Genomic DNA, 27,759 nt, shown 5'->3' on the forward strand with positions numbered 1-27,759 from the left:
TCGGGTGCTTTCACCCGAAACTATTGTTTATTCTCTACCCTTTGAGATAATAAGCAGCCCCGCGCACGTGGCTCCTTGGGTTCTTCAAGAAAAGCCTCCCAGGCTTCCGATTGAGCACAACAGCCCCCGGGGCTTGTCAAGTGGACAATGCTGACCTGGCTCCTGGTCACTCAGAACAGCAGGCTGCCAAGAAGCCGCAGGAACCTAATCTGCAGGGAAATGATAGAATCGGTTTTCTTCCTTCCCATGGAAGGAATGGAAATAAAAGAAGGCTACAGAGGCCATCGAGGTGGAGCCGGGCTCGATTTTCTTCCCTTAATTTCATTTGTTAGGAGGAAGACTCCAGAAGGGCAGGCAGTGATTGAAATCGCAGCCTACATGCTAGGCAATCCAAGAACTTTTGCTGAGATGGATGACTCTTGGCTTTCCAGGCTTACCTGTTCATAGTGTCCATTGTCAGTGGCTAGAAAGAAAATGGAAGACAAGATGTTAGCCTGTCACGGGCTGATTCAGACCTTGTGCCTCGTTTCAGGGCCTGTATTTCAGAAGCTCTCCGATTTACCTTTCTTTTGAGAATATTAAATATTCTCATTTTATTTTGAGTTTGTTCCACTGCATCTTTATGTTCGTTTTTTACCGTCTTCTGGCATGCTTTCCAAAATAACTTTAAAAGATTTATTCAATTTTTACGTATATGAGTATTTTGCCTGCATGCGTGTATGTGTACTATGGAGGCCAAAAGAGGGCATCAGGTCCTTGAACGGGAGTTACGGGTGGTTGTAAGCCACCATGCAGGTACTGGGAACTGGACCCGGGTCCTCTGCAATAGCAGCCAGTGCCCTGGCATGTGGACTTTAGCATGCTCTTTTCATGAATGAGGCTCTAAAGCTCTGACTGTTGGAGCAGTGCACACACACACACACACACACACACACACACACACACGTGATTTTCCCATGTAGTCACTGGGATGGGCTCTGTCAGCTCTTCTTCCTCTAGAGGCCATTCAGGGTCTCATGGGAGGACCTGCAGTATCCTGAATGGAACAGTTTTGGTTTTGGATAGTGTTCTGAGTCCTTGTTCCTACTTTGAAGAGACCTGTGAAGACCATGGCAACTCTCATAAAGGAAAGTAGTACTTGGGACCTTGCTTACGGTTTCAGAGGCGTGGTCCATTATCATCATAGTGAGGAGCACGGTCAAGAATGGCAGACATGGTGCTGAAGAAGCAGTTGAGAGCTGCATCCTAATCTTCTGGCAGAGAGAGAGAGAGACAGAGACGGGGCCTGGCATAGGTTTTTGAACCCTCAAGCCCATTTCCAGTGGCATACTTCTCCAACAAGGCCACACCTTCTCCAAAAAGCCACACCTCCAAACTGTCTCTAATAGTGTTTCTTCTGATGACTCAGCATTCAGATATAGGAGCCGGTGTGTTCCATTCTTGTTCAACCCACCACAGCCAACGTGGTGGGGGCTTGGCTGTAATTAGTCACCCGTCTTTGGGGTGAGACGTCATCGACAGTTGTATTCTCACAGCTGGGACCTCTCCATTTTGTCCTTTGCTAAGGAAGACAGGTGCCCTGTGTCTACTGTGAAAGTATTACTACCCCCCAAATTTAGGTGGGTCTGAAGGAGACTCTAAAGCTCATTCAGACACTCCTTCAAAACACTTGTCCAGCCAGCCCTTTCCCCAGCCCCCACTGAGAGAAGATCTCATGCCTTCCAGACTGACTTTGAGCTCCATATGTAGACAGCAGTGATCTTGAACTTCTGATCCTCCTGCCTCATCTAAAGGGCATGAGGTATGCATCCCCTGGTTTATGTGGATTTGGAAGTTGAATCCTGGGTTTTGTGCCTGGTGGGTCAGCACTGTGCTGCATCTCCAACCCTCTTGGTTTTGTCTTCACTCTGGTGGTTCTTTTAGGATACCCCAGTTCTCCAAGTCCTGAGCCCTTTGAAGCCCAAGAACGTCACCTGGGTTACCTTTCCTTCACTTCCTACCAGCAATCTTCCCTGTGGCTGGGCTCAAATGTCATTGTCTCCTCAGTCATTTCTGAAATCTGTCCCCTCCCATCCTTACCTGTTCTTCACATAGATTCCTGCTGTGCTCTCAGTTTGTGGTCAGCTGCGTGAGGGTGGGGATCATTTCTGGTTTTTTCGTGGTTGAATCTCCAGAGTATAAGGCACTCAGCATGTCGCTGGACGGGGTGACTGGTGGCCCAAGGCAGGAACATACATCATTGAAGGTGGGGACTCATGGTTTTCCCTAACTTATATCCCCAATACATCATAGTGCCTGGCTTTTAGAATCTAGGGCTAGAACATGGACAATGCACACAGTGGGAGCGAAGCAAGACAGAATAGAAGAGGGGAAAAAAAACCTCCCTTTTTTTGTCCTTTGTCTGTTGAAGCACACAGTCCACAAAATATAGCCATCATATAGATTTCTCCCTCAGAGAACAAATACTATATTTTTGTGAAAGAACAAATTAACATTTCTATAATATACTTCCTGCCTTATATCTTAGGTGGTAAACTTTTATGGCAAAAATCTAAACAGTCACAGACTTTCGTTTTTGTAGTCTTATGTTTTACTGGTATATATTAACTATACACAATACTGGTCTCATCATACCGTCTTCATCTGTACTCCATCATGATGTCTGTTGGTCATTCTCACTCCGCACTGCCCTTTTGTCCCGTTCTCCATAACTAGTCCTTCCTCCTCCAAACTAATCTCCCCTTTGCTTTCATATTTTTGTTTTTATTAATAACCCAGTGAGTTTCCTTAGAGCTGCTTACAGGAGCACGGGCACCGTACCAGAGGCTACACCCTGGAAGAAAATGATTTCCTTTTGTTAACCGTGCACTCCTTGCGGGTGTTCGCAGGCTTGGGACATCCTGCTTCCTTTTGGTGGTGTCGGGCATCACATCCAGGGCTGTGAGTGTGGGAAGCACACACTCCATACCACAGAGCTATATCCCCAGCTCCGGTGTAAAGCCTTTTGATGTATGATATCAACCTCTCTTATACTGAACACCTAGTCTAAATATATAAAACGAACATTACTGGAATCCGGAAAGTTTTAGATAGGAAACGCCTGTCTAAATAGTTCAGTTCAAATTCACTTGACATTAAGACATTCCTTTCTTTTGCTTAGCAATTATAGTAAATTCTTCTAATTGATTGGAAGGTGTTGTTGTCTTTGTTGTTCTAAACAGTAGAAGAAACTGTGGTCTTTACTCATCTTAGTTGACATCCTTTTGTAACTTCTTGCTTCTCACTGTTGGGGAATACAATATTCTGAAACTGTCTCTTCCATTGTGAGAGACTGGAACTTTCACTGGACCTCACAGTCAGAGTTAATAATACACTTTAAAGTCACTTAAGACTTAGGACTGTCCTACTGTGTGTTCAGCCTCTTTAACCTGCCTTGAAGGGAAGAGTGTAACAGCCAACCTTCCTTGCCTTGGGTTTCCCTAAGCTAATGCATAGATACAATCTTAAGTTTGTACTCTCTCATGCCCCTGACCCTCAGTAATACACTACTGTTCTGATAAACATTTGTGGGAAACAGCAAATAAGCCAAAAAATTTCTCATAAATGAATATCTACCATAAATATCGAACACAAGATACTGCTAGTGCTTGATAAACAGGGATGCTTGTAATACTGTTGTTATTTTGGTCAGTTGTGGCCAGTTAGAGTCAGTAACTTAATCCCTTGGAAACTCTGTTCAAGACTTTTGAACGATGTCCCTCATCCCTTCACCATGTGACGCTTTCTGCGCTGTTCAGTAAATACAGAGTGAGGTTCTTTGTTTGGAGCATGCATATGCACACACAGATCCAACAAAACACAGACATGGGGACAGAGTCACAAGACAGCCTTCAGGCAGGCACAGATTCAGACTCATACAGCAGACAGCCAGGCTGATGGAAGACAGAGGGAGACAACAGTGGAGAATTTCAGGCTGGGTTTGCTGGTGGTCCAGTGACACCACAGGGAGGTGCCTTGATTTCTTCAGTGCGGCATTGATGCATTATTGGTGACTGGGTTTATTCTTGATGTGTTCTAACCAACTGCAGTTGTCAAGATACAGACTTAACGAATCCTGCACATCTTTAGGACTTGTTTTATTATTTCCATTTCGTTGGTAAGTGTCTGTGTGTAGGCGTGTGCGCGTGAGTGAAGGTGCTTGCACAGGCCAGAGACATCCCCCGGAGGGATAGTTAGCCGAGGTCGAATTGCCTGTAAAGCCTAGTCTGGGGGGCTTCCACACCTCTGACCTCTGTTTGCACCTGCACTCATGTGCAAATACACACATTAAATAAGTGGCTCAGCAATGAAGAGCACTGGCTGTTCTTCTAGAGGACCTGGGTTCAATTCCCAGCACCCACATGGCAGCTCACAGCTGCCTGTTACTGCAGTTCCAAGACTTCTGACACCTTCACGCAGACATACATGCAGGCAAAACACCAATGCACATAAAATTAAAGATAAAAAATTATAAAACAATAAATCTGTTTTTAAAAATAGAGTTGATGTACAAAATGCCTATACCTCCACCAGCCCTCCTCGAAGAGGGAATAAATTATACACCGAGGAAAACTGACTTAGCAGCGTATGTACACCTAAGTCATGTTTTGGGGAGGGAGGGGCAATAAACACATTTTCTAGAGCAGTGGCTCGCAGGCAGCCTACCCACCACTGTTTCTCTAAGCAATTTCAGCCATAGAACTAGACAGTCCGCCACCCCACCTTAAACTAGCTCATTTCTGAAAGCAGCACTTAATATTATGTTTACTTGTTTGATTTTCTTTTTAAATGAGAAAAGCAAAGCACAGAGCTCTCAAGTCCTCCAGACAGCTTTCAAATCGAGCTACCTGGCCTCACAGGTCGTGGCCACCTTGTTGTATGAGGATGCTATTCATAAGCACTTATGTTCCCTACCCCCTCTCCCTTGAGACCGGACTCAATTTGTGCTCCATAAACCACACTGGCCTTGAGTTTACTGTATAGTTCAAGTTGGTCCCAAACTCCCTCCTGCCCTCTCCACCCCCGCCCCGTAGTGATGGCCTCCCACACAGTTGTCCTACCCCTCGACTGTATTCCCAACCTAGTCAGCACTGGTTGAACAAACGAACATACCAATAAAAACATAATGATGCCATTTTAAATAGGTCCTTTGTTGAACTTTCTTTCTTTCTTTCTTTCTTTCTTTTTTTTTTTATTTTTTTGAGACCAGGTTTCTCTTTATAGCCCTGACTGTCCTAGAACTCACTTTGTAGACCAGGCTGGCCTTGAACTCATAAAGATCCACCTGCCCTGCCTCCCCAGTCCTGGGATTAACGTTGTACACCACCACTACCCCGCTAAACTTTCATTTCTTAGTCAAAGAATAGTTTGTCATAAATAGTGCTGTCTAGAGAGTGGCTGTGACGTCCCGTGCATGGGAGTATTGGAGTCATCTGCTTGGCAAGGGTAAGATGGAGGCTTTCCTTTCTTTAAAGTGACCTACTGGAAAGTGACCGCAAGCAAAATGAACTGTGAAGTCTAAATTGCTGATCACATGGAGGCCTCCTAATGTTTTGTATTTAAACTGTATTGTTTGTTTTTTACTTATAGGAGAAGCTGTTATCTAGATCTCTTCAGAGGGGTGAAGATCTACAGTTTGACCAGGTACTGTCATTTGGGGGGAGCACTCTTTCTTTGGGGAATTGTGTCTGTTCTAATAATCTAGCTTGCACGTGTCCACCATTGAAAAAGTCTTTTGTCCTGTGTAGTGATCCTGTTTATTCCTAAATGGTAGGTTAGGTTCTCCCAAAATTGAGCAATGAACTAACTGGCTTGACTTTTGTCTACTTAGCCCATCAAGACATGTTGCTTTTCAATGATGATGTCTTTAACATACCTTTGAAAGTCTTCCCAGGGAGCTAACTAAATCCTTCCAGCTCATTTTATGGACCAGTTTTTTCCTACTATTTGTTTGTTTCTTTCTTGGAGACAGGTTCTCACTGTGTAGACCGGGCTGGCCTTGAACTCTATGAGATCCAAGGGTCTCTGCTTTTCAAATGCAGAGATTAAAAGATAATGTGCCACCATTCCTAGCCTAGGGATCTGGAACTTTTACATTATGCTACCTTACATTTTAACATTAATAATTTAACATTACCTTTTAATCTTTAACATATTTTCACCTGTCATGGTTCTTGGAAACCTGTATATAGAATTTCAGTATCTAAAATGTTCTTTTATTAATTCTGTCCCTTTGCTGAGATTAAATGTTGGCGCACATGTCTTTGTACCATATTCATTTTATTACATGTTGATTATTTATGATAACATCTGGTGTCGCCAAGACTCATAGACCCTTTATTCAAAGCCCCGTCTCTACTGATTCATTGGCGTTATAGTGGCGAGCATGGCTGACTTCCAAAATAATGTGTCTAGGAAAAGGAAGTGAACGCTGAGACTTGATCAACTGATCAGATAAAGCAGACTTTTAGGACTGCTGGCTGGGACTCGCCAAAGTCCTGTGCTGCTGGATCCGACCACAGTTTTTTAAACCTTCATCACCAAGAGAGGGCTCTACAATAGAGCACTGGCGTTTCCAACCCGTTCCCTAAGACACTTTTCCATATGCCTTGAGTGAGTAGACGCTGGCCTACAGAGAAACTCCACACAGGAAGGGAACTCCTAGTTCCTCCGTCCTTTGGGGGCTTGCTCTACTACAGAAGTAATGAGAACATTAGCATCTGGCTTCCTCAGTGAGCGCGTAACCAGTGTTTGGACTCTAACAGTGCCATTTTCAGGAAAGTTTTCTGGGTTTTGTTTTTTGTTTTTAATGCAAACGGTCATTAAAGTCCTCAAATGAGTGCTAAATGGTTTGCTAACAGGAACAATGTTGTGTTTGAGCCGAGCTGTTTCAGTGTGTTTGGCAGAACAGATGATGTTTCGTTCTCCTTTCTTAGATACTAAACGAAGTCTTATTTGAGCCATACTGCTCAGTTTAGCTAAATGTAATTTTTTTAAAGCACATGAACAATAGGATTAAGATCTTGTTTTGACAAGAATTTCCCATATTACAAAACATATCCAATTATAGTAATCTATAAATTATATAGATTACTATATACTATATATAAATGGAATCCAGCGGAAGTTAGAAATCATGAAGAGGCTTACAGGGCCTCAGTAACGAAAAGAAGGCCATGGAATTAAGTAAACTATGCCATTCTTTTCTCTTTTCCTGGATAAACTATATTTTGAAGTGTATGAATAACATGAAACACTAGGGAATTTATTTAAATTTTAGAGATACCACTTTCTCTTCATTAAAAGACTTCCTATGGCCACAGGACTGAAGGAGCTCTGGGCTACTCTTCTGCAGCTTGCTTAGATAAATCGACAGTGGTTCATGGAGCATGCTTGACTACATGCTCATTTTAAAATGTTAGTTTTTGAGGCAGTGGGTAGAATCGGATATAAAAATTCCTTGGAATCCTCAATGACACGTGACCTGGGCCCAACTCATTTTACCTAGTCTAGGAAAGTTGGGTTTAGTCAAGGGAGAAGCCAATGGCATTCCCCTCAAATTTGGTGTTACTCAGCTTTCTGTGCCGTGACAAAGAACCCAAGGTAATTGACTTGGATGGAAGAAAGCCTTGTATCAGAGGTTGCAGTTCATGGCCACTTGATCCTGTTGCTTCCTGCCTGTGAAGGCACAGTATATCCTGTGGTAGCTTGTGATGGTTCAGAGGTAAAGAGAGAGGCAGGAAGGGGCCACAATCCCAACATTACCTTCAAGAGCCTGCCCCCAGGTGATCCATTTCCTGCCATTTCCCATACCAGCCTGAGCCAGGCACTAACCCTTTGATACCCGAGCCATCAAGGGACATTGCAGATACAAACCAGGGCATTCAGAGAGCATCAGGGACACACCACATTTTAGCAGGTGCCACACCCTACACATGGTTATAGCATCCATTCATGTGTCCTAGTCACGAGAATTTGTTCTTGCCGTGGCTCTGCCGTGTTATTTTGTGGCTATCAGGATAATTATAGTTCTTCTGTGTCACCATAGTACATGATAAGACGGAGCCTTTTCCACCATCCTCACGCAGTGTAATCTCCTTTGTCTCCAAATCTTATCAGCCAGAAACTGTAATGTTTTGGAGTCTCGTTCATATAAGCGTTGACAGGCTGGTGGGGCAGGAGCAGAAATGCTTTGAAGGTGTGGGTAGAACACTTATGAAAGGAAGCAGTGGTTCACCCGTGTACTTCACTGCTCTCTGGGGATCGCCACAAGCGTAACCAGTGACGTAGCAGACACGCTTGATCTTACACACATAAGCGGCATGTGGCCGCCCAAAGATGGCAAGCTACTGAGCTAAACTGGATGGTTTGGGATAAAGTTTAATTGTGGCCTAAGCTTAAGCTGAGTTTTATTTCATTACATGGCCAAAGCCTTGGCTCATCTTTTAGCTCTGTGACTCGTTTTATATAAGTTCCTGTCTCCATGCGTGTCCAGGTAGGGGTTTGTGGAGCTGGGCGGCTGCTGGCCGCTGCTGCTTTCTGTTGTTATACCTGGCTCTGTCTTGCGTTTCAGTTGATAAGCTCTATGAGCTCTGTAGCCGAGCACTGTCTCCCTTCCTTACTCCGAACCTTGTTTGACTGGTACCGACGCCAGAACGGAACTGAAGATGAATCCTACGAGTACAGGCCTAGGTCTAGCACGAAATCTAAGGGGTAAGTGGTTTGTCGAACTTCATTTTACCTGGGCTTAAGGGATTGATAGTGTTATCAAGCGGAGATTGTGTCATGTGGCTGCCGAGTATGGATTGCTTTAGTTAGAAACAGTATAGGTTGAGTTTACGCCCATGTGTGTGGCAGTAAGAATGAAGGCGAGTCAGCTTAAACTTTAATCATCTATTGTATCTGATGAAGGCTTGGGGTATCCACACTGGGATAGTCAGCAGAAAGAGATCTCAGGAGAGTCATCCCAGAATTCAGTGTGGAGCTTGTAAAGACAGTTAAGGTGCGGTGCCAGCTTTGAGAAAGCCCAGCTTGTTTGTACAGGGAAGCACTGCGATACAATGAGAACGAAAGAATTGGTACCCAAAGAGCTTGTCTTCTGTCTCCAAACTTCCCAAAGGATCTTGGGTTACATAGAACATCATCATTCAGGTGCCTGCTGGCAGCTTAGTACTATACTTTGGTGTGTGTCCCATGTAAAGATTCACCTTAGGTGTGTGAGAAAGTTACCCCACATTGTGTTTTCATCTAGAAAAGTTAGTACTTTTGCTTAGTTCATAACAACAGTAACAACAAAATGATGTGGGATTCCCCTCTGCATGCTGTGAATACCATTGGTTAGTAAAGAAACTGTCTTGGGCCTGCACAAGGAATATAGAGGTAGGTGGGGAAAACTAGACTGAATGCTGGGAGAAAGAAGGAGGAGTTAGAGAGAAGCCCTGTAGCCCCACCAGAGAAAGACACCAGAACTTTAGCCGGTAAGCCACAGCCATGTGACGATACAATGATTAATGGAGATGTGTTCGATTAAGATGTAAGAGTTAGCCGATAAGAAGCTAGAGCTAATGGGCCAAGCAGTGATTTAAGTAATGTAGTTTCTGTGTGATTATTTCTGGGGTCTGAGCTGCTGGGTGGTCAGGAAACAAACAAGTGGCCGTCCTATAACAACAAAAAGCTACCAATGAAATATGAAGCCCTACTAGGTTTTCTGATGAAACTTAAAGTATTTTTCTTCTTGCCAATTCTTCGATTAGGACAAATTCTATTAGATAGAACAGTGAGGTACATATATAAAGAGTCAATGTAAAAAAATGACAGAACATGGCATCCATGTAGTTTTTGAAGCAAAGTGTCCCCATCACATTTGGTGCTGGGAATAAACCCCCCGTCCCCCACAGGCCACAGACGCACTCACTCATGCACACTTGAGCTAGGGAGGAATGCAGGAAACAGCACTAACCAACCTCTACACGGGAGCCACTTTAGAACCTGGAGGCCCTATGCAGTTCTCATGTTGGCTTGTTGTTTCAGGGATGAGCAGCATCGTGAGAGAGATTATCTACTAGAGCGGCGGGACCTAGCTGTAGACTTCATCTTTTGTTTAGTTTTGGTTGAAGTTCTAAAGCAGGTAAGTGCCTTCGTACCTCACAAGTCGGAATCTCCCGCTGTGTGCTGTGCCTTCATGTTTCACGGTCTTCATTTATCACCGATTCCTTCATGTTTCACGGTCTTCATTTAGGATGTTATCACCGATTCCAGCCCACGTAGTCATCAGATCATTTAACTTAAGTACGTGTCTTTCCGTTGCCCGGGGCTCGCTTGCTCTGTGCCTATCTGTCCCTATTCTTTTACCTCTATATGCCATCCAAGATGCAGGATCATATTAGCAAGGAGAAGTTAAATGGACCTTTTAGCTCTAAGTACTGTCTGCTCCTCATTCCACTACTTAATCTCTTTTTTCTCCCACTTAATTTCCATGAGGTGTAAGTAAAAAAAAAAAAAGCTAGACATGAGGCCGGGCGGTGGTGGCGCACGCCTTTAATCCCAGCACTTGGGAGGCAGAGGCAAGCAGATCTCTGTGAGTTCGAGACCAGCCTGGTCTACAAGAACGAGTTCCAGGACAGGCTTCAAAACCACAGAGAAACCCTGTCTCGAAAAACAAAGACAAACAAACAAAAAAAGCTAGACATGTCATTTGTTAAAAATTAATAAAGGTGTGCATACAAATATACCTGTATTCATTTGACGATTGTCTTTTTTTTTTAAAGTTTATAGTCTTTAAGACATTATATGTCATTAAAGGATCACCCATGTATTTCTAGCTATGGACTGTGGTTAGAGAAGAAAAAAGAACACATTTTGCGTATGATGTGTTTGGATAGGACTTTCATTTTTGTTACTTTGGATGGGAAGAGCAGATGCCAAATCTAAAAGTAACATGCACTCCGCTTTGATTTAGTTAACGTAATATATGCTTGGATTATAGGATCATTTATGCTTTGTGTTTCTGTTACATTGTTTATGAATAGGCATTTATTTGAGAGCCGGAAACGCATAACAAAGACATAAAAAAGTTGAGTGAGTTCATTAGCAGTCAAAGTCACCTTACACATTCAGTCGAAGTATGTATTTTGTAAGGTGCTTTTGTTTGTTTGTTTTTGATGTTGTTGTTTTAGTAGATCTGGGAATCAGATTTCCTCTGTGTGACTGCACTAACAGGCCAGGTTTGGTTTCTCTGATCTCTGAGTGTAGCCCGGATGCCATGATGCTAAAGCCAGAGTAACTGGGGCAGGACAGCTGCAGAGAGAAAGGGCCCTGGTGAACTTGCCTGTCCCCCTGTGCTGAGGGCTAGCATCACTTCTGTGCTGAGGTCTGTGGGCCTGCAATGTGTGTACCCCATTCCTACTCTCCGCACTGCACCTTTGGCTCAACCCCGAGTTTAGGTGAGTGGGAGGGCGGTGGCCGTACGCTCTTCTCTTCGTGCAGTGTACTGGACTTCCTTCTGGGATCCTACCCCACAATAGCTTTTCTCCTTTGCGTGTGACTTGTGGGTTGGTTTCTGTTTTGTTGCCATTGTTTTGTTTTGTTTTTCCAACCAAAAAAAAAAATCACCTGTACTTGCACTGGCTTTAGAGCTCCAACCCACAAAGCAACCTGTGGTGTGCATTGAAGGGGTGGGTACCTTCTCCCACCCTCATCCTGCCCTCTCCCTCCTTTTTCTCAGAGTCCCAAGCCTCCTGCCTCAGCCTCTATAGTCCACACAGCTCTTCTAACACAGGACATCCTTGGCACCAAGGAACACAGTCCTTTTAGGAGTCTTGCTAGTTGGCTCATTTTTCAAGATCACTGCACAAGGCCTTGCTGACTCATAGCTCGCGGGACTCGAGCGTGAGACAACAATGTGTCGCCTCTGATAATGACTCGGTTTCTGATGCCCTTCCCTCATCCTTGACCATCACCTCACACCAGAGTTCAGACATACCCAGCCAGAGATAAGCCAGTCGCTGAGGACTTAGGCTCACGGCTTCTGAAACTCTTTGTAGGGATTCTCCACAAAAAAGTAGACTTGTTTTGTCTTAAATTGGTTTCTCTAAATTTATAGAAAACGAAATAACAATCAATAGAAGTTTCTCATTTCCTTGTGTCACAATGACATAGAGCTTCGTAAATCCCAGAGTAACTAATTGACTTGCTATATCTTGAATTTACTTGTGCTTTTCTGTTATGTTGTTACCGGTAGAGGTACTTGGGCTACTAAAGTATCGGTACACCGGGCTCAGTGTTGAAGAGTAGTAACTGCTCACATGACCTAGTCTTCGACCTTATAGCATAAATTATCTGTTCCTGGATAACAGTTATATGGTCACCACTACCCATGTTTTGAACTCTGTGCCATGCATGAAGAATTCTGTAATCTCTGTGCCCGCTGATCATTGTTGGGAGGTGGCCAAGGCACATACTGTCTGTCTTGTTTGCTGGGGAACTCAGGCTAAGTTGTTTTCCACTAGCCCTTTGCCCTCTGTGTAAAAGGATGCTCACAATATACTTGTGTTGCATCGTGAGAACTGAATTCCGTAGGACTTGGTGGATGGGAGATTCCCAGGCAGTGCCCTCTGCTGTTGTAGTGATGTGGTGATGACTATTAAGTAGTTCTTTTGTTTTGAAATTTGCGAGATTGCTTTTAATAATCAGAACTTTCTATTTATTAGTAAAAATCAGTGCTATGACATTAGATGAAAATGGCTAGTGTCTTTTCAAATTAATGTTTCAATCACAACAACTTGGTATGAAAATAGCTTAATTTAAAAATGAAATTAAATAATATTTTACCACGGGGGGGAAAACTAACTCAAGATCAGAAAAATATATTTTAAAAAAAGTAAGCTGGGACTGGAGAGATGGCTCAGCGGTTAAGAGCACTGACTGTTCTTCCAGAGGACCTGAGTTCAATTCCCAGCAACCACATGGTGGTTCACAACCATCTGTAATGAGATCTGGCGCCTTCTGGCCTGCAGGCATACATGGAGGCAGACTTTCTATACATAATAAATAAATAAAATCTTTAAAAAAAAAAGAAAACTTCTCTTTAAAAAAAAAGTAAGACGGAAGACTGGGGTAGATGGCTCAGTGGGTAAATTATCTGCTGTGTAACCATGAGGACCTGAGTTCAGATCCCCAACATTCATCTAAACACTGAGTGGGGCGAGCACCTATAACCCCCTCCTTGGGGGTATGATACAGGAGAATCCTTGGAGCTCACTGACCTGTCAATCTAATAGGATTGATGCATCCAAGTCACTGAGGGACCTGTCTGAACAAGTGGGTTGGAGAAGTGATGGAGGAGGCTTTCTCAGCCTCAGCCCCCCCCCCCACTTGCGCACAGGCGGGAGCGCTCAGCCACACTCACACCATATACACACACCACACAGTAACAATAATTAACGTAGGGACACCCCGACTTTCACATCCAAGCTCCATGCACACATACACACAGAAGAACAGTAGGTGGCTAAGGCCAGCTGTAGGCTTTACTGTTTAACCAGGGGCTTTAGGGTGCCCGATAGAATCGTGTTTCACCAGCGTGCAGGCATTTAGAGGCTTCGGAATGCTTTGGGTTTTATACCGAGTTTTCATTGTTCGTTGAGACTTGGAGGCCTTGAGCAGGGTGAGAAACGCTTCCGTGGAAGGGTTTTCATCTGTGGGTGGATACTAGGCACTTTCAGGTGCACAGCAGTGTGGGATATGCCAGGGGAAGGCCCAAGGCATGCTGGGGAAGGTAGGTGGGAGGGGCTTGCTCTCCTGCTGTATGTCATCATGAGGAGCCCCCGTGACTCACCGGGGCTCCTGTCTAATGTGATTTTGTGATAAGATGCAATAAGAAGATAAAATTTCGTGAGGTGGCCACTGGAATAAACTGCAGGTATTGTGTGGTGCACACTATGTTCACCCTTCTGGAATATTCGACTAGAACAAAGACTGCAGCTAATGCATGCCACATCAACCGTTAGATGTGAAAACCTTGAGAATAGTACCCTACAGAAGTAGACTTCTTTCTATCTGAGCGGATAGATCCTGCTCCATATTTTGGCCATTCAGCTCAAGCTGTTTTCACTCTTGAAATAGGGAATTAGAGATGGTTGTGACTGTGTTTCGTTCTGGAAGTAAAATCCTAGTGTTCCAGCCTCCTGCCATAAGAAGAGATTTCCTTTATCTCTTTCTTTCTGCATCCAGCTTTCTTTTCTGGCTGTAAGTCTGAGCAGACCAGATAGATATTCTCTCCTCATCGGTTTTCTTGTTTAGGTACATTTTGTGTGTGTGTGTGTGTGTAGTTTAGAGCCTAGGGACATAGAATGTTTTAGATAAAAGCCAACCCTAGAAATGTATCTCCCTCGTGTATAGAGGGCAAATACCTACCTGGTAAGCCTGTTGTAAGTGGTGTGAACAATGTCCACAAACCTGTGAGACACTTTTGCAACGGGCGTGCGTGGTGGTCTTAGCGTAGGGCAGTAGTGCATGCTGAGCGGCCGAGTGCTGTCCTGGCTGAGGTGGGGAGAACTCAGGAGTCTCCAGAGCTGACACAGTATTTAGAAGAAGCCATGGGTTTAAGACGCCTTGCATTTCACACCAGACTTCACTGTGAGGAAATCGGTGTGGGGAAACCAGAACACAGTTTACCACGTGAAGTGCCCGTTCCTTGCAAATGAAGCCACTCAAAAGGTAGAGTCACATGATTTTGAGGCTATAGACACCTGGGCCTGGCCTGCATGTGAGCATTGTGAGTGGGGGATTGAATTCTGGGAGCTGAACTGCTCGGTCAAGCGCATCTTGCGTTGCGTGTTTGAAGTTTGACATCACCTCATGACAGATGCTTGCTCCGGTTAGATAAGGGGTTAGTGGCCTGACTGACCGAAACTTACAGGACAGAGCAGCGATTCCAGTGATGTCCTGTTCCCTTGGGTGCTCTGCAATATGCTGTTGACCCAGTGCAGGAATATTGGTCTGGGGCATAATAGAGTCATGCCATCTACTTCCGTGAGGTTTGGCCCTGCTACCCGTCCTTCCCCTTGTCTTGGCATCCAGTGCCTCCAGCCTCTTCCCTTCCCTCCATCTGCATTTCCAGAGGATGAGCGGACAGGACGACTCTCCCTTTGCCATGCCCCAAAAAAGCGCATCCTCTCGGGACTGGAGAATACTGGTGTGCACTGCATGTGCCCCAGAGAGGAAGCAGAAACTCAAGTTTGTCTAGCAAGTAGAAGCAGCTCGTGTTTAAATGGTGTCGCTTCCTGCCATCCTGCCAGCATAATGGCCTCTGCCGGGGCAGCAGTGACCATAAGGGACTTATACTCAGGTCTATAAGCTGTTGTCATTCCCTCATAGGAGGAGGCTCCGGGAGTGTCATGGGCTCCTCACCTGTGGTTCTAGCCCTCCCTCTGACACCTCCCAGCCAGCTGTGTATAGTTCTGCCACAGCCGCCTGTTGCCTTGTAAGTCCTAGAATATGCAGAAAGCAGAAATGCATTCGTGTGGACATCATCACCCTAGTTCACCTTACTGGTATATAGGTATTGTCAAAGATTTTAGAGAAGTCTGATGCCTCTGTGGTTTTGTTTCTCGTCACATTGGACCTCAGGTTGCTGGAACTGAATAAGTCATGATTCTGCTTAAGAGATAACAGTTATCACTGATGTCTTTTGTGGCTGGCTGTGTTTGTTGATTTTAAATGTTTACATGTGAGCCTACTGCTGAGTTTGGCAACTATGATTTAAACCTAATTACATGGATTTCAAGTTCATTCTTTGCTAGCCTCCTGCCTTGCTATTCTGCTAATTTTTATAATAGTTTCTTAATCTTAAATATGTTTTATGTGAATTTCAATATTAGTGGTTTTTTATTTTGAACCTCGTTTTAAAATAATACTATTTATTTTCATCTAGTACAGTGAAATGTAACCCTTACTATTTTCTTAGGCATGTAACTGTTACTGTGGGAAAATGGGAAAGTAGGCTGAAGAGGTGGCCCGTGGTTAAGACTCTTACCGCTCTTGGAGAGGGCACACCCAAGCTTGATCGCAGCACTCGTGTTGGGCAGCTCACAATTGCCTGTGACCCCAGCTTCTGGGGACCCAACGCTGCTGACTTCCACGGGCACCTACACTCGCATGCACAGACCCCTGCACATACACGAAACCAAAAAATAAATAAATAAATAAATAAATAAATAAATAAATAAACAAACAAACAAACAAATCTTTTTCCAAAACAGAGAAAGCGTCTTGTTCTGCTATAGTTTCAATAACTAGAGACTTACACAGTAAATTGACAAGGGATTTGCTGTATCTGCATACGGAGGCCTTTATAAGAAAATACGCGTGGAAAGAAGGGTTAGACCCAGAAGTTTGTAAGAGTATTAACTTGTCACTTCAAAGTATTTTGGACTTGTAGAGGCAGTGCATTATGGGGAGGTGAACACAGGAGAGGACACCTGGTAGCTAACAGTGGCTTAGTCAGACCTTCTTACGCTGCCCCATCTCGTACTGACCTCCTGTCTCCAGGAATAATGACTGGTGTCCTCCTGGTTCAAAGGCCTTCAGGCCTCCATCAGGGTGAAGTCCTCCAGAAAGTGAAACTCACTCCTGGCTGTAGACAGCACGGAAGAGAGAGCTTCACACCTGTCTTCTCTTACCTGCACCTCACGAAGCCTCTTATGGGTAATGTGCAGTGATCCTTTCACTTGATCGCGCGCCGGGTGGAAATTGCCACGCGCCACGCACCACACCAGTGTATAGGTGTACAGCCTCGCTTACTTACGTTACCTTTCCGGCTTGCTGTTCTCAGACTTAGTGTTTCCCATTGAGTATAAAATAGTAGCTTGTGCATTTTCCATCTTCATTATCAAAATATGTGGATTGCCTTAGGAATAACTTGTTGATAGCACTGAAATTGCTGAGACTGTTCCTAAAGTCTGTTGTGTCACTTACGCCTTGCTGACATGATGCTTCTCTTTAAATTCCAGATTCCTGTTCACCCTGTGCCCGACCCCTTAATTCACGAGGTTCTAAACCTAGCTTTTAAGCACTTTAAGCACAAGGAAGGGTAAGTATTAACTACTGCAATTGTTGCTCTTCTTCCACACTCCAGATTCTGGCTGTTTAAATCCCTCCTCATCACTTCTGGTTTTGGCTGGCTCCTGGTTACTGTGTTGTCTACACTGGCCTTGAACTCTCAATCCTTTTGCCTCCATCTCCCCAATGCTGAATGACAGGCATGCGCTACCATGCCTGGATCTCAAGTTTGAATTCTACAAAGAGTTCAAAACAGTTATCTCCCAATTATTTTTAGTCTTTCCCAAATGTAGGAAAAAGTTTGTAAAAAATAGTTTATAGCCCTGTGGGATGGATTTGTAAGAATCAGAATGTTAAATTTCATGGCAAATTAAAATGTATACAGAAGAAAATTCCTGTGGTTTTTGTCCTATAAGTAAGTTTTCATTGAAGATGTCTCTAAACTCTGGGAAAGAATTACTGATTGATTCTTCTTCTCCTTTCTGGTTTTGTTTTTTTTAGTTTGCTTTTGTGACAGGTTTTCACTCTGTGGCCCAGGCTAGTCCGGAACTCACTATGTTGCTCATGTTAGCCTCACACTGCTCGTCATCCTCCTGCCTCTGCTTCCCAGTTTCTGGGAATTCAAGTGGGAGCCACCACACCTGGCTTGCTGATAAGGAATTTTAAGTGTCTCAAGAGAAAACATTTAATAAAACACTGTGTCCGTTCTGTTCTTGTTTTAGATATTCAGGAACCAACACTGGGAATGTTCATGTCATTGCGGATTTGTATGCAGAGGTGATTGGCGTTCTTGCCCAGTCAAAGTAAGCCTCAGAACCCATTGTCCTTGCTGTACTTTAGAGAGATTTGTTCCAGTTTTGCTGACTGTGCGCCATAGAGACCCCAACCAAGGCCCATTCCTCAACTACAAAGCTTGCACTTATTTAGTTATGTTTTGTGTGTGTGTGTGTGTGTGTGTGTGTGTGTGTGTGTGTGTGTTCATCTTGAGTCAAGTCAGAAGTTGTCCGGGAGAGTCAGGACATTGCTTCAACCCCATTTTTTTAAGAATTCTATGAGAAATGTTTTCAAAGAGTGTTTATCTAGAGCTGTGGGCAGAGGTAATTAATTTTATTGTTTCCAGTCGAGCGCTTATATTCCTTAGCCTGCACTGAAGTGAATTCTGATCATCTTGTTCTAATATGAAATAGTTTTCAGTATCAGGGATCAATACCAAGTAAGGAAAGATAACGATGCCGGATTGCTCCAGTGCGAGCTTGGCTCTGTAGGAGGTTCACTCACAGGGCTTTCCTGAGCTGTCTCCTGGGGACTGTAATGTGTCTTTCGGATCTGTGGTTGCGATGTGTTAGGAGACTCTCAGTTTGTCTTTACCTGGATGGACTTGGAAGAGTCATTGGCCCTAAAGTCACCACAAGGCAATCTTTGTAAGTTCTTAAGCAAGCTTGCTTCTCATCAGTGCTCCCCAGTTTGCACTTTAACATTCGGTACTACATATTATTTAGTACATTTCAGTCCTTTTTTATTCTGGGGACCCTTTGTGTCGCTCATGCCGTAAGATTCAGAGCATAGTTCAAGTGTTCTAATTGATCAACCCTCCCAAAATAGCACCTTGATGTCTCATTTCCACTTAGCCAACAACATTCCTTAACTCAGGTAAATGGACACGTAATCCTAGGTAAAAAGCAGTAATATGTTTTTCTTTACATCATAATTCATGGGATTTTTAAAAAATAAAATGTGTCTCAGTCTTAGAAGCATCAATCAGACATTCCAATCCAATCCAATATAATAGCAAGCTAGATGCTGGAGAGCACCAAGTTATGTGGCCACGTTAACTCTGAGTGGTAGGGAAAGGGAGGCTAAATGGCTGGGAAATTTGTGGGACTAACCTCACTCATTTAGTTGTGAGAAAAAGAAATACAGCACCATCGAGCAGTGCTGTGGCGTCCCTCCCCCCCACGAGAGAGAGAGAGAGAGAGAGAGAGAGAGACAGAGAGAGAGAGAGAGAGAGAGAGAGAGAGAGAGAGAAGCATGGAGATGTGCGAAGGGAGGCAAAGCACAAGAGACTCAAAGCACCTGAGGGGCAGGGCGCATTTCCACCAAGGACTCAGGAAGGAACTTGACAAAGGCTTGGTGTTCGGATCTTCTCTGATTGTAGCGATTTTAATTCAGTCTCTGTTGGTCCCTGAGGATTTTAGGATTTTGTTGTTGTTGCTATTTTCTTGAGACAAGTCTCCCCGTAGTAGCCCAGGTTGGCCTGGAATGGAACTTGCTATAGTGCCCAGAACAGCCTCATACTCTCAGCAGGCCTTCTGTCCCAGCCTCCGATTCCCTCCAGGCGCCAGAGTTCTTGACTTTAGATAGCTTCTTAAACTGTAAGCAAAGAAATGTTAGTCACAACGATTGGATTGTTGATTTAAATTCGGGATCGTGCTCACGTGTTTCTCGGGCCTTCACACAGGGAGATCAGCACCCTTTCTCTGTGTCTCTACACATGAGAGATACCGATTTTCAGGTCTAATCAATACCCTGCAATTGATTGGTTGTCTCTTTGAGTTGATTTGTAGTTCCTGATCCATTCCCCATGTATCTGTCATAAGAAACTTAGAAAGGGGCTTTAACGTTTGGAGACAATCTTATGTATGCGATGGTGTGTCTTGAGGATGTTATTTGGTGTTATTCCATTGTTGATCATGAATAGCAGTGGTGCTATCTATAGCAATGACTTAAGAAAATATCCTCTATGGTTTCTCCTTTCGGAGCTCCTGACTTTAAAATAAACCCAGAGTGTGTTAACACGACACAGATTCCACTATGTGTGTTTTCCTGGTCATTCTGATGAAGGCAGAGAAAGGTTGTGCCCTTCGGGCTGGATGGCCTTTGATTTCACCTTAGAGGTCACATGGGAAGCTGGTGTCTTTGGTTCTGGTCAGATGATGTTTCCGTGTGTATTAAAGGTTTCAGGCGGTCAGGAAGAAGTTTGTGACCGAGTTAAAAGAGCTACGACAAAAGGAGCAGAGTCCGCACGTGGTTCAGAGTGTCATCAGCTTGATAATGGGGATGAAGTTTTTCCGAGTGAAGATGTACCCTGTGGAAGATTTCGAGGCATCGTTTCAGTTCATGCAGGTGATCATCCTCGGGACTGGCAGCTGCAGTTGCCAACACTGGCTGTTCTTCTTCCTTTTAATGCCATTGTTGCCGATTGTTTTCTCTTTAATTCTACGTGAGATAACTCTCCTTGGTGTGGGGTGACTCTGTCTTAACCTGAGGCTGTCTTGCCCTCAGCTTTGTGATAAAATAAGCAAGTGTCCATGAAAATGTGATACTGTGGATTCTTTAACCGCTTGCCAATCTAAACTTCCCTTTTTTCCCTTCAAGGAATGCGCTCAGTATTTCTTAGAAGTAAAAGATAAGGATATAAAGCATGCACTCGCTGGTTTATTTGTGGAGATTCTTATCCCCGTAGCTGCTGTAAGTATACACGCATGTCTGCATACATAGGTTTTCGTCATATAAAGAACGTACTTCCCTCTCTTTCCTAAAAGCTCTTGCAGGGCTTTGAGCTCATGCCAGCCTCACTCGTCCCGTGTGCTCCCTGCTCCCTGGAGGTCCATTTGCTATGTTGCTCGGCATAGATTACTATAGTAGTAGTTATTGTAGATGATAGGGCAAATCTAGCCTCCTTTGTCTTGGCAAGATATGGGAGCCAACTGCCTTTTATTCATATTTCACTCCACTTAGAATTTTAGTGAGGATATTTATTTTCAAGTGGAAACATTAAACTGCCTTGGCTTTCTCTTTTACGTGTTGTCTGGCGGCCCGTGTGTTTTTATGAATTGCCCAACGTGCTCCTGCACTGCTTTTGGAGCATGCTCAGGAGAGGCAGGGTGTCAGAAGATGGTTGTCGTTTAAAAAGAAGCTGAGAAGTTGGGATATCAGTGATAGCGGTTGGCACAGCCCTTATAGCCTTATAGCCTTTGCTATAAAATCAATGCTAAATAAGGAAGGGGTTTTGTTTCTTTGTTTTTTGTTTGGTTTTTGGAAGTGGGTACAAATAAAAGCCCTGAATTAAAGGTTTGCAGACGACACCATCAGCCTGATTGTTATTCATCCTGGTATTTAGTCCCGTGAACCGGATTCACTTTATAACCAGACAAGGCTATCTTTATTTAAAAAAACAACAATCAACCAACCAAGTCAGTCATCGCCTGTCATCTGTTACCAGTGGCTTTTCCCCAAGTCCATTTATTCTCTTAAGTATGTGTGGTAGCCCCTCTCCATGGGAATTTTGTGGGGACATATCTCAGTCCATAACCCCAGCGCTATGTAAAAGTGATGTCTTGTTCCTGGAACATTTTATATCTCAGACGACCTCCTTCCCCTCTTCACCTGTCTTCATTCCTTCCTTGTTTACTGTTTTCTGTGTATCAGGGACTCTACTGTGCATTAGAAAATAGAGACACCAGTAAGCTAGGGAAGATTCTGTATGATTCTCGAGCTTCTTTCCTGGCAGGCAAACAGAATAAACTTGGATGTAGCATATGTAAGATGTCATGTTATGGCAGGCACTGTGAAGAACTTGCGTGGGTGCCCAGAAGGGAAGATTGGCTAAGGGTAGGGGAGTTGAACTCTTAAATAGAGTGTGGTTATGTAAGTACCATCTTGAGAGTGTCGATGACAACTGAGCAAACACGAAGGGCGTAAGGAAGAAAGATGTGTTCTGTCTGGGGAAGGAGCATCCCATGCCAGGAAGATGCTATGGCTTGTCCCATCTCCCAAGGGCGAAGCCTTAGGAGCCGAGGCTGGAAGGGTTCAGCTTAGATCTCACTCCCGATAGAGTTCATCCAAAAGGCCCCTCTGAGTCCTCACGGGGTCACAGATGGCTGTCATGCCCACACCTTCTGCCTGCTCGCTTTCCTTCTCCTCTTGTTCGAGCAGGCTGCTGACCAGGTTTGCTTTATTAACATAACATTTGGTGCACAAGACTCCTCTGCAAATCTCAGTGAATCATTAACTCTCTTCAGACCACGTGGAGAGTTCTCAGGAGGCCACGATTGTCCTTTACTGGTAGTAACCGGTTCTCTCTGTTTATCTTCCCTCTCTTTCCAGGCTGTTAAAAATGAAGTCAATGTCCCCTGTTTGAAAAATTTTGTGGAGATGCTGTACCAGACTACGTTTGAACTGAGTTCCAGGAAGAAGCACTCGCTGGTACCCAGAAGTGTTTTGTAGCGATTGGTTTATGATTCCCGCAGAGATCGAAGAGACGTGTAAAACGTGAAATTGCAGGACACCCAGAGTGTAGGACAGGGAAGACGGCACACGTATTCTCTCCTGCTCCATTTTAGATTTTCCACTTTTTATTTTTAAAGGGGAAAAAAAAGTTGCCAAGCATATTGCAGCACACGGCTTTAATCCCAGCACTTGGGAGGCTGAGGCAGGAGGATCTCTGTGAGTTTGAAGCCAGTCTGGTCTACACGGCAAGTTCCAGGATAGCCAGGGCTCATTAGAGAAACCCTGTAAGAAAGAGAGGGAGGGTGGAGAAGAAAGAGAAAAAGAGAGTTTATTGAGTAACCTGTAAGAAACCTGGAGTACTGCCTACCAGATGGCCTTCTCTAGTTTTACTGCCTTCGTGTTTAATGGGTTCTTCAGATTTCCTGCTCAGTGTTTACCTGTCTTGACAGGTGCTTTAAATTTTATATTACTATATGTTGAATATAGTTTTATATTTATATTAAACCATAAGTTCTTTTATTTCATACCATAAACCTGTATTTGAGAGCATCGTTTTTTAAGAACAACTCCCGTGTAATTTCATCACTTCCGGTCGGAAACTGAAGGCAATTTCTTCCCCAGTAAACCCGGCCTCTTCACACGACTTTTCTGCAGTTGGATAAAAGTGTGGAGAACCGGTCAATATTGACCGTTCACATTCTTATGAAATTAGCATGGCGCTGGCTTGTGGCAGTCGTTGCCCTACGTGCTTTGCATTCTTGGGCACACGTTAAGCCTCCCGTCTCGGTAGGGCATTCGTGATGCCTGCTTCTCCCTTCACATGTTTGGAAAATAAGCCGCCGTAGCCTAGTGTTCGTCCAGAGTCAGCTGAAACTCAAATGCCAGTTTGACCTTTGGTCTGTCCAGAGCCCAGTAATGGGGAAGGGATGGGACAGTCCAGGAGGAAGGAAGACCTTGTCCTAACTCGGGAGACGCTTGCTTAGTGAAGGTCTCGTGGAATGGGACATTTCTAATTCCTTGTCTATCTGTTGGAAATGGGGGAGCTGCGTAAAAGGTCTTTAATTTTTTTTTTCCTTTGAGGGTGTAAATGAAGCCGTCATTCATGAGTCCCGTGGCTTTCTGTGAAGATATTAATTCTCTTCTCCCTGTCTCTCACAGGCTTTGTACCCACTAATCACCTGTCTTCTCTGTGTCAGTCAGAAACAGTTTTTTTTAAATAACTGGCATATTTTCCTACAAAACTGTTTGTCGCATTTAAAGGTAAGACACTCTCACACCCCTGCCCTGTGGACACTGCCTGGGCTGTGTTCCTCTCTCTGTACCCACTGAAGAGTAAATAGCAAACACTTCCATTTCCCATGGTGCATTTGAATAATATATTTGTGATGGACTGTACTTCTTCAGGGAATCATATGGAAATTAATAAATTCTCTGCTTGATTCGTATTCATGCAGAATTGTGTCTTTTCAAGGATCATTGCATTGCCTTAGATGTAGTGATATTTACTTACAAATACAATTACCAGGAATTACAAATGAACTGTTATTTAATCTCACAAAACCCTCCACATACTTACTTTGTCTTTTATTTTAAGAAAGTTCAGTAATGTTGGCTCAAGCCTGAGTCACTTACAAAAGCCTTGATGGTAAACTGTCCCCCCAAACCCCTCTGCTGCAGTAAGTGTGGGCAGGCGGATCTGAACACAGGGTACCAGGTCCTCAGTGTAAGCTCCTGACGCTGTTGTGACCTGAAAGGAGGGCTACTTGTTACTAACACCGCCTGGCACGTCCACTCCTGTGCTTTCTTGGTGTGGACAAGACAACTGTGAGAGTCTGTAGCCAGAGCATCCTCACTTCCTCTTTGGCTAGGCACACAATTAATGTCTGACACTAGAAGAGCGATTAGCTTCACCTGAATATGAATTCACAACTGTCGTATGAATGCAGTTTGATGAGGCTCCTCAGATATTTGCTTACAAGTCAAAGAAGTATAATCGAGGCAGTCCATCCCTTCCTGGTCTTTGTCTAAGCCACACTGGATCCTGAAAACCCGATGTCTTGACAATAGTAAAACCAGAGCTCAGATAGGTTAAATGAAGGTCTCAGGCCAAGGGAACAACAGGGCTCTTTCAACCTTCACTGTTTGACTTCCTAGTAAGGTATATGAAGGATGCAGGTGTTCAAAAACAGTTTGTGACTGTTTTTCCCTCTTACACGTGCATTCGGTTGTATTCTTAGACTAGATCAAGTTGATCAGACTCTTAGGTCTCACACCCAGGAAAGAAACACTGTCAGTTACTTACAAGGCAATTGTTCCTGTCCTTATTTTGATCATCCACACGGAGATAGGCACGAAGGGGGAACGTGCCATTATCCGAGTCGCCTCACTTTCTTCTGAAAGGTTTTTAAGATGTTCTTTTAGTGTCTCCGGGAGAGTGCGCTGTTCCATGACAGTTCATACCTTTCTGTTGCTTTGTTGAAGTTTCTTTATATCTTCGTTTCCACCTAACATACTTACAATATTTTCACAGCACCTTAACTCTGCACCCCCCCCATTTTTTTTTTTCTTTTTTTTTGTCTTGAGGCTTTCATTTAAAATGCTGTTTTCTTTGAACCCTTACCTCCTGTTTACTGGTTCTGGCACATTGTCCATTTATGTGAATGGCTGTATCAATCTGCCAGGCTAAAGGAGATAAGAGCCACGCAGCATAGCATGACTATTTGGATGACAGTTGTCTTGGCCATTAACCCTTAACCTACTTTAAGGCTCTATTCAGCAGAAATTGTGTGACTGGGCTCTCGCTCATCAAACTTCCAATACTGTGGCTACCGTGCTTAGCTGTGGAAGGAGTTTGAAACATTCTAAGAAATGTTATCTAGTTATGTGCTATAAGTTATATTTTATTTCTCTTACTTATTGGAAAATTAAATCAAAGGCCTTTTCTAATCAATTACCCAATGCAAGTAATCTCTTGATTAAAAAAAAATCCATCTAAATTTTTTTCACTTAATTGCCACCACTCCTTAGGATTCCTTTTTCTAATATTTACTGGATGCTAGGGGGATTGTATCTTGTCATTTCCACTGTAGCCGAGGCAGAAAAGAGGATAAATGGCCTGTGTGTACGTAGGCAGTAGTGATAGAGATGCCTTTGCATCCACCACAGTCATCCAGTTTTATAACGCTTGCTGCTTCCGGTCTGCCATGCCATCCTGGAATGTACTCAAAGGGATGCCGAGGTTTTAAGGAAGCATTTTGGCTGTAGTTCTGGGATATTAAGAGACATTATGTTCCAGAGTCATTAGTATAGTGAATTTTCCAGGCACTTAGAGCTATTATGCAGCCTTAAAAAAAAAAAAAAGTAAGTGAGTACCAGGCTGAGGAGATGACTCCGGCTAAAGTGTTGCAGCATGAGGGCCCCGACTAGGTTCCTTGGAACCCATGTAGATGTTGACTGGGCACCGCAGCTACCCCATAGCCCAACCCTTGGAAGGTAAAGACATGGGACTGATCACCAGGACAAACTGCCCACCTAGACTAGACCAGAACAGTGGCTTCACTTCACCTGAGAGACCCTGCCTGTTGGTTGGGTACACGGAACGTGGTGGAGGAGGACTCCAGAAGACAGCCGCAACCCTGCACGCACCCACTCACGCCCACACACACGTGCCCTCCACAGGCAGACAGTCTCCCAGAGACCCAGGCAAAGAGCCTTGTGTTAGCATGGCAAGGTTTTAGTTTGATGGTCACAGTGGAGTGCGGGCTCCATCACAATAAATACGCTCTCATGTAGGAGAGATGCTACTTCATTTCCACTCAACAGTTCAGTTTCAAACTTTTGTCTCTTAAGAAGAATATGGTAAATTTCCACTCCTTTATTTTTAATCAGATTAGGTCCAATCGGTTTATGAATACCATCTTTAAAGTTTCTGTAAAGTTACTAAGAGACAGACCAAGTAAAAACAGCACAGTGATTTGCCCCCAGTAATCTTTATGTAGTTTCATCATTTGAACTTAACGAGTAGGCCGTTGAGAAAAAGACGGTAATGAGACATTTTAGTTTTCTCCTAGCTTCAGTGACATAGGCCTGCTTTAGGAAACCAAACTTTGGGGTTGTTTTTTTTGTTTTCGTTTTGTTTTGTTATTTTGGTTTTTTTTTCTCAGCATTTCTGGCCACTGCCTTGGAAATGTCAAATTTCTTCTCAATAGAGACCTTGGTGAGGAGCTGCGTTGTTTTGTGCTTATTTTCATCTAACATGCATGTGCTGCATCTCATGTTCATGTTTGCTGTCTCACGTTGCTTTGTTTAGATGCCATCTAACAACAGTATCAGAAAACAAATAGAAACCCTGCAGGTGAGTTGTGTTGGCGTCGCCAAGTAAAGTATCTCGCTTTATTTCCTCTAAGAGCGGCCTTTGTTCTTGTCCTTTACCCGTGGTTGCATGGCACGTCCGAAGGATTGACCCCAGCCCGCTTTAAGGTGGAAGCCGCGCCCACAGAGGGCGCCCTCTTCAGAAGGTCTGCTCTTAACTGCAGCCCCAGGATGTAGTGTAGAGATGGGGGGGGAGGCGGAGATTGATTCACAGGTTGTTACTACAGTGTTTAGCTTATATCATCTGACTGATGTAAACGAGGATGTTAAAGGAATATAGTCCGGTGGAATTAAGGAGATAATAGCCTAGGTTTTCCATGTGGTCTTGAGGAATGGGTTTTTAAACTGTTATCCTATTGGCTTAGGTTTTCTAACAAGGCAATTTTTTAAGTTCATGCTAGAGAAAGAGGAATATACATATTGACGTGGTTACTGTAGCGATCCTGGTTGACTGGTGTGTCTAAACTTTGTAGAATGTTAAAGTCCTTAGACTTCTATGTAACAAAATGATTACTCTGATTTGTAAAAATTTTGCCTAGAGAATTAACATCTTTGTTCAAGGCCTGGATCAATTTATGGTATTTTTAAAATTCCAACATAATACAGCAAAATAAATGAATTAGTTCCTTCCCATCTCCCTCCCTCCTCTATCCTTTCCTCTCTCTCTCCCACCGTCATGAGTTACTGTTGTGATTTATACAGTGCTCTGTTTTCTCTGAGTTTCCTCAAACATGTGGTGTTATGTAGCCATCATGACAGAGTCCTTCAGAGGGTTTTTAGGGCTAAATTGTCCTCTCTGCTGTCTCTCTCTTTCCTATCTTCTTAATTTCTTGCTGATATCATATTGTGATGTCTGATACATCAGATTTAAAGGGTAGAAAGCTATGTTTTATTGAAGACATTATTACAAAAAATTGTTTGTTAGATTAGTAATATTCATGAATTACTTGTAACTTTACTTACTTTAGTAGCAAACAGAAAGCTACCCCAGGGAGAGTATTTGAAGTTTGGGATTATGATGGATCCTGCCCATGGAGCAAGGGATTGGTATTGAGAGAGAGC

General features: G+C 43.8%; 1 protein-coding gene across 9 annotated transcripts in view; it reads left to right on the top strand.

Moving 5' to 3' along the window:
* The window catches only part of Fryl (FRY like transcription coactivator), a 225,016-nt gene that overhangs the window by 113,373 nt on the left and 83,884 nt on the right, over nt 1-27,759 (top strand). For 5 of the 9 annotated variants that reach the window (XM_075943111.1, XM_075943109.1, XM_075943103.1 and 2 more), the window contains 10 exons: nt 5,629-5,682; nt 8,612-8,751; nt 10,069-10,165; nt 17,049-17,128; nt 17,820-17,900; nt 20,052-20,220; nt 20,473-20,565; nt 22,204-22,302; nt 23,485-23,586; nt 26,636-26,680. In XM_075943111.1, the coding sequence (XP_075799226.1) occupies nt 5,629-5,682; nt 8,612-8,751; nt 10,069-10,165; nt 17,049-17,128; nt 17,820-17,900; nt 20,052-20,220; nt 20,473-20,565; nt 22,204-22,302; nt 23,485-23,586; nt 26,636-26,680 (960 nt within the window). The remainder of the gene's footprint in view (nt 1-5,628; nt 5,683-8,611; nt 8,752-10,068; nt 10,166-17,048; nt 17,129-17,819; nt 17,901-20,051; nt 20,221-20,472; nt 20,566-22,203; nt 22,303-23,484; nt 23,587-26,635; nt 26,681-27,759) is intronic. The other 4 variants (XM_075943110.1, XM_075943105.1, XM_075943112.1 and 1 more) reach the window with 1 other exon arrangement.

This window comes from Microtus pennsylvanicus, chromosome 12 (assembly GCF_037038515.1).
Source record: "Microtus pennsylvanicus isolate mMicPen1 chromosome 12, mMicPen1.hap1, whole genome shotgun sequence".
NCBI classification, from domain to species: domain Eukaryota; kingdom Metazoa; phylum Chordata; class Mammalia; order Rodentia; family Cricetidae; genus Microtus; species Microtus pennsylvanicus.